We start from the raw sequence: 7,166 nt of genomic DNA, 5'->3' as shown, positions 1-7,166 counted from the left end.
TGCATGCATTCCAGTAAAAATGACACCGTGGGTTTGCAGTAAGTGGAACCAACAACTTGTTGGTGCCTAACATGCTGAAGAACTCTTATGGAGACCCGTGAAAGGTCAGCTTAAGATGTCTCAATATACTGTCAACTACTTCACACTCGGGTTTTTCTGAAGAGTTGCTTTAATACATCAGGAACCACAGCAGAGTTTTCAGATTAGTCATCCCTTTGCCAAGACAGAGTGTTCTAGAGAGGCATGAAAGTGGTCAGCAACACAACCTTCCTGTATGATCTGAACTTAGTGCTGGTCCAGGTGCTGCACCAGAATGGGATATGCACTGTGCTTTGCTCAGTGGTGGCTTGAGAGCCACAATTACTGTGCACACTCTCTGCTTTGCTGCATTCCTTCTAACTAGGGAAAAGAGAGCCCCCCAAAGCAGCAGAGATGGCTATGGGAAGAAGACAGATGGAAGAGGTTGACAAAATTTGCATACAGCAGAGTTACATTAGCTCAACACACTGAAGAACCTTTCTACATAATAAAGGTTCAACACCTAGCATTTCTTTTTTCACTTTTCTTTTGTTCTCAAAGTTGACTTTGGACAGCAAGAAATAAAGTCATAGAAAGAAGGTATTAAATTCATTTTGAATGGAATGCAATTGCACTGTTCTTTCCAAGTGAGGTGCGAAAGCTTTTAACCTTGAGTCCCCAGCAGTAGATAAAACATCACTCAGGGTTTCTATTTCCAACCCGTATGTTATACCTCACCTTCTGCCCTGTGCAGAACATTATTCCTCCTGCACGGAGCAGTATCCGCTTACAGGCAGCGCTGCTCAGAGGAAAAAAGAAAAGTTTGCCTCTCCTTCCCCCCCAAAAAAGGCCATTTTGTTCAGCCAGATGTTGTACAAAATGGCACGGCCGCTCTGCTCGAGGGGGGACGGGCCTCCCACCCCGGCGAGCCCGGCGGGGCGGTGGCGGCCCCCGCCCGGCCCCCGGCGGCGCCGAGGCCAATGGGCGGCGGGGCGGCGGCGGCCGCCTCCCCCCGCCCAGCCCGCCCTATATAGCGCCCGGGCGGCGCCGCCGTCCCGTCCGTCGGGCTGTCCGTGCCGAGCCGAGCCGTGCCGAGCCCAGCCGTGCCAGGATGCCGGGCCGCACCGTGTGGCGGCTGGCGCTGCTCGCCCTCTGCCTGGGGGCCGCGGCGGCGGGGGGACATCGCCGCGGAGCCGGCGGCAAGAGCCGGCGGCAGGCGCAGACCCAAACCACGTCGGTGCCGCAGGGCACCCCCGCGCAGGGCAAGCGTGAGTACCGCCCGCGGGCAGGGCAGGGCGCGGGCCGTGCCACGGGAGCTCCGGTGGCCCCGGGGGGCTTCGTGTGCCCCCCGCGCTCGCCCTGGGTCGCCCCTCGGCTCGGCGGGACCCGCACACGTGTGCGCTCCGCGCCCCTTCCCTCCCGGCTGCTGCCCTCGGTAACGCCGAACTTTGCCTTCTCTTCCCCCTCTGCATCTCCCTCCTCCTCCTCCTGTCCCTCCAGAGACCTGCTATGACAATGGAAGGTACTATCAGATAAACCAGCAGTGGGAGCGCACCTACCTGGGAAACACGCTGGTCTGTACCTGCTACGGTGGGAGCCGAGGGTTCAACTGCGAGAGCAAGCCCGAACGTAAGTTGGTGGCCCCTTTTGTCTGCATCGAGACCCCGGCATGGCTTTTGGTGCCGAGTAAGCTAAGCCTTGTACGAGTTAGAGCTGGCAGCCTGGGTTTTCCGCTGAAGTTTGGTGCTTAGGGTCAGTAATGGGATCTACACTCAATTACACTGAAGATCTGGCTTGGGATTTTAAGAAATGCTTTTCATTAGTGATGGGCCTGCCACCAGAATCCTGAGCCAAACATCACTCATCTCTGTGGAGGATTGGATCTAAACATTAATTCTGGAGCCAAACCTCTTCTTTATAATGAACTGAACTGACTCCTGGACTCGCACGGGGAAGTTCAAATCTGGAGTCACTTTGCAGCTCTGGCTCTGCGCTGTTTGATTGCTTCACCCCAACTTTTCATAGCTGTGCGGTGTCGTCAGCTTGTTTAAAAATATTTCAACTTACAACTTTCCACAGCCCCCCGGCCGTGCTGTGAGCTTTCTATAATTGAGTGTAAAATGAGATTGTTTAGTCTGTGCAGAAAAAGTTTAGGTAACAGAAAGAAGTTGAAATGCGAGGTCTGCTGGAGGATGCGTCTCTCCAGGGTACAGTGTAGTTCAGATTGTCAGATGCAATCTATCTGTACTTATTGGTCTGAAGCCACTGGCTTGCCTTAATTCCTTTATGCTGCTCTGGAGATAGAAGAGAGAAAAACTGGTTCCTGGCTGATAGTGTTCACGTAAGACAGATGGGAGCGTCCCAGCCATCTGTTTTGCAAGGCTCGTGTGCTGCCTGCCTCAGGGCTGGAGTATTTTAAGGAGTACTCAGTCTCCTTGCTCCTCCATAAAAGGGGATTCAATCTACCTTTCCTTCTCCTGCAGAGATTCCCAAGTTTTAGAGTTTCAAAGTCCAATAGCAAGTTTGTCTTTATGATATAGTGAACTTTATCTGTCTAGTAGTGAAGAAAGTTGGGCTGTTGCAGATCGTGAGTCTGGTGGCAGCACTGACATTCTGTAGTCACTTACTCATGCACGAGTGTGAACAATTCACAAGTAGTGAACTTTGCTGTTGACTTTGGTAGGACTGCTGCAGAATTTGGGATTAATACACTCAGTTTTTGCCAAGTCAGAACAAAGAGGATTAACATGACAAAGCACACAGCTTCCAGGGGATGTTTGCTCCCTCCTGTCTTCTGTACTGTTGGCTTCAAACAGCTGGGATTGATCCTTTCAGGCATTCCTGTGATGTGCCATGCAGCAACTTCTGGCTCACTGGGGGAGGGAAGAAGAGGTTATTCAGCATCATGGGGACCTCGAGGAGGCAAATTTCACCCAACTTCCTCTGTGCTGCTTCATCCCAGGAAGAAAAAGGAAACTGATAGGTGTTTTTCCCCAGGAAAAAAAGAAATATCTGTGTGTGGAGGCGAGGAATGTGTGTTGCTGTTGACTGTACATGTTACTGGTGTGGTTACATGAAGTTGATTTTTTTTTTTTCCCCCCTTAAAGCTGAAGAAACTTGCTTTGACAAATACACGGGATCCACTTACCGGGTAGGGGAGACCTATGAGCGCCCCAAGGACTCCATGATCTGGGACTGTACTTGCATTGGAGCTGGACGTGGGAGAATCAGCTGCACCATTGCCAGTATGTAACTAAAAGCCTATTACTAGAGCTATTGTTCCTTGGTGTCATATTTTCCAGAGCAATTTACAAAATATTCCCAATGCCTGTTAGCTGGAAAGTTGCAGGGGAGGTTGATCCAAAGCCCACCAAAATTTTGGAGTTGAAAGTCCTTGCCCCATGTACATACACTTGCACAAGCTAATTCGTCTTTTAAAAGCTCAAGTGCTATGTGTAAAAACATAGGCCAAATTTTACTCTTAGTGTCCAGTACATTTACTACTTACTACATTTACTACATACAAGAGTGTGTTACATCTTCACAGACACACCTTTGAAAGTAGTTTTTCTGACTGGAAAAAAGAATGAGGGTCTGCTCTGTAGCTAGTGAGTCAAAATAACGCCATCAGCATTAATGGGACTACTCAGAATAAATGATAATAAATAAATGCCACCTGAGAGTCAGTCCTCCATCCTCCAAAAATGTCATCCAACACTTAACCATAAGGGAACGGGGATTGGATATCCAGACAGCAGCTTAATGTGTTTCTACAACTCCTTTTTCACTACCCTGAGCCATACTTTCCTTTTGATCTCGCCTTACTTCCCTTGGTCCTTTCTCCCCAGCTCCCCTTTCACGTCTCTGTCTGGAAATCCTTTCCTTATTGAGTCACTGAATTGTTCACAATTTCCCTTCAGTTCATAATTACACTTTCTACGAGCACAGATGAAGATCACTGTGTCAGGACTTCTAGACTGAGATTTCAAAGTCTCTGAGGCACCTTTTGAGAAAAGTCTTGTTCTTAAAAGTATCCAGTTTCTTGTTTAAGACACACATACTGATCCTATAATAGTGTTGCCACAGAGGACTCGAAAAACCAGCCATCATTGTAGCATGGGAAAAAAAATAATGCATTGAATCTAACAAGTAGAGTGGACCCCTTCTGAATTTAATGGCGTTTTATTGAGCAGGGATGATAAGTGTTGTAAGAAAAGAAAGAGTCAGTAAGGAAATTGCAAACAAAAGAGCAGTCTCATTTCCTCATCATCAGCCTGGTTTAGAGCTCACTGGAGAGTCTCACTGACTGCAACTGGCTTTGAATCAATCTTCAGAGCTCCTAGATTCCCTGCTTTCATAAATGAGCCCACAGAACATTTTAGTGGCTCCTAATAAAGGATGGCATGTGGGTTTTTTCCTTTTTTTCTTTTTATTCATTTCTGTGGAAGAAGACCCTGTGTTTGCAAACGGCCCTCACTGTGTTTCCTTCCCTCACACCAAGCACCTCCTTATACTCCACATGACAGCCTGGCCACCATGTCCCTCATGGACGGCCACAGAGAAACCCGAGTGGCATCACTGCTAATAAGATGGAGGCAAACCCTTCCTCACCAGCCCTCAGCCTGAGAGGGGGGTGTGAGGGAGAAACAGCACCTCCTCAGGTCCCAACATTCCCCTTTCACCAGTCAGGTCTTGGCTGCGGTTTGGAACATGGAGGGGGTTAGCTGAAAGGAGGGAACAGGGTCTGGGAGGCAAAGAAAATGGCGGTGCCTGTGGAAAATGGCGAGCGCCATTTTATAGGGTGATAGAAGAGGCAGCCACAGCCTGTCCACCTCCTTCTCCTCACTGCCCCACTCCTTCTCCTTGCCTCCCTCCAGCCCAGCTGCCCCTGGCCAGGTGGCCCTTACCTTGTCACAGCCATGCTGTCCCTGGTGTGTCCCTCACCTCAGCTCCCCTCTCTCCCTCCACAGATCGCTGCCATGAGGGTGGCCAGTCCTACAAGATCGGCGATACCTGGCGCCGGCCCCACGAGACGGGCGGATACATGTTGGAGTGTGTGTGCCTGGGCAATGGGAAGGGCGAGTGGACCTGCAAGCCTGTGGGTGAGTGACTGCTCCTTCCTTCTCCCTCAGCACAGTCAGGGTGGCACCTTCCTCCTTGTCTTCCCTGAGGCATCCCCATGCAGGAATGCCCTGGGTGGGCTCTGATCCCCCCCTTCCCTCTCATAGCTGAGCGATGCTACGACAACACGGCCGGGACATCCTATGTGGTAGGAGAGACCTGGGAGAAGCCCTACCAGGGCTGGATGATGGTGGACTGCACCTGCCTGGGTGAGGGCAGCGGCCGCATCACCTGCACCTCCAGAAGTAAGTGCCACCCTGGCAACTGCCAGCTGCTCCGTTTTATTTATTTATTTTTCATTTATTTTCTTATTTATTTTTGTCCTGCTAGCTTTGTCTGCCCTGTGCAAGTGACAGTAGTCCTAGAGAGATGGCCACCCCCTGAGAAGTGGCAGGAAACAGACCCTTCTGAGGGCAGAGGGGTGTGTGTGGTGCCCCACTCACCATTTGGAGTCTGGGAATATACCCCAGAGCTGATGATCAGTGCTGGTGACAGGGTGGCTGGATTATTTGGGCGTTTAATCTCATTTAGAGGGAAATGTTTAAGGAACATGTGTGTCAGCTGAGTCGCAGTCAGGCATCTCCCAGGAAGTTGGGCGAACCACAAAATGGCGGAGGGGTTACCTGTTAGCTCCATTTCTGTGTTTTTAAGGAGCCTCCTGAGGGACAATTAGGTGCTTTTAAAGATTCCATTCCCGTTCCATCAGCACAATCTGCCAGATTAAAATAGTGTATTTTTTTTTCTCTGTTACTGTTTGATTCGTGTTAGCTAAACCAGGGTTTGTTTTGTCTGCCCTAACCTTTCATCTGTCAGTTCTCCTCCCTCCCCTGTTTGCAGCACAGGTGATTCTCGCCCCCCCCCACACTTTTTGCATCACTGAGGAACATTACTGTAAATATTCCACTATATTTGTATTTGCAAAGCAAACAGGGCTTTTAAAATCCCAAATCTCGCTTGTTTATTGACCTTCTGTTCCAGTTCTGTTAGGAGCAAGCTCTGTAGCGGAGCTATCTCTGTTTTATACCAGTTGTCTCAAGAAAATTTAACTTTGTACCTTATACCTTGGTTATGCAAAGTTTGAGAAACTCCTCTGTAGCCTTTCAATTGCCTCATATTCGGTTGCCTCAAGGTATACAAATAATGGCTTTCTGCTGATAGAAACAGCAGACCTGTAAAGAACTAAAACACTGAGGAGGGTTGGGATTAATACTGAAGATCTGGAGAGACTTGGTCGAGAAATAAGCTATAAAAATCAAACCAGCCTTGACAATATTAAATCTGTTAAAAACACATGGGGAAAAAATCATTACCTGTCAAATGGGAATGAATAAAACAGAGTGTGTTGTTTGTGAATTTTGGAGGAGTTATTATTACTAATAAAATGTATTTGGCAGTAGCTTTCTTCCCATAACTCAGGTCTGCCCTGTTGTATTGTAGTGGAAATTGCAATATAATGACCTGTTCATTTTTCATTTTGTTTTCCAATTGCAATCAAATAGAGAAATTCAAATTTATGTGTGTAAAATGATACCTGTGGCCCACAAAGTGGCATTACACTTCAGTGTATGCTGCTGCTGTTTATCTTTTATGGCCAGCATTTTCCAGAATCACAGCTGGTTTCTTGGAAGACATTTCAGCTTTTCATTGTCTAACTTGAGAAGAGTGTCCTTAAGACAGGTTTTTTTCACATTTGCTAAATGACATCATGAGGAATATCTGAATAAATGAAATTGGTGAGGAATATCTTACCAATTTACCATTCTTCTGGCAAATACTCAATTTTTGGTCACTTTAGCACTGCAAATTACTAACATATTTTCTACATCCATATTCTGTCCTGTGTGCTCTCTCAGCAGTCTGGCTTAATGCATATGTCCTTCCACAGTTCTTCATAAATCCATGTTCATTGATCCATGATTATATTTGAGCCACTGTATCAAGTTTCCCTTGAACGAGTAGGTAAAATGTTGTAATGGAAGAAGAACTAGTTAATCCATGTGGATCTGGCATCCAGACAAAAGTAGTTT

The 7,166-nt window shown here is 47.9% G+C and overlaps 1 protein-coding gene across 5 annotated transcripts in view; it reads left to right on the top strand.

Annotated features, from left to right (window-relative positions):
• Positions 1-1,129: 1,129 nt before the first annotated feature.
• Positions 1,130-7,166, top strand: part of FN1 (fibronectin 1) — a 53,388-nt gene continuing 47,351 nt past the window's right edge. For all 5 annotated transcript variants that reach the window (XM_017828490.1, XM_017828493.1, XM_017828491.1 and 2 more), the window contains exons 1-5: positions 1,130-1,286; positions 1,519-1,647; positions 3,126-3,263; positions 4,989-5,120; positions 5,247-5,384. In XM_017828490.1, coding sequence (XP_017683979.1) covers positions 1,130-1,286; positions 1,519-1,647; positions 3,126-3,263; positions 4,989-5,120; positions 5,247-5,384 — 694 coding nt within the window. The remainder of the gene's footprint in view (positions 1,287-1,518; positions 1,648-3,125; positions 3,264-4,988; positions 5,121-5,246; positions 5,385-7,166) is intronic.

The sequence above is a fragment of the Lepidothrix coronata genome, unplaced genomic scaffold (assembly GCF_001604755.1).
Source record: "Lepidothrix coronata isolate B3197 unplaced genomic scaffold, Lepidothrix_coronata-1.0 Scaffold149, whole genome shotgun sequence".
In the NCBI taxonomy this organism is placed as follows: domain Eukaryota; kingdom Metazoa; phylum Chordata; class Aves; order Passeriformes; family Pipridae; genus Lepidothrix; species Lepidothrix coronata.
The sequence above is the reverse complement of the archived record's forward strand: the minus strand, read 5'-3'. Positions and strand labels throughout refer to the sequence as shown.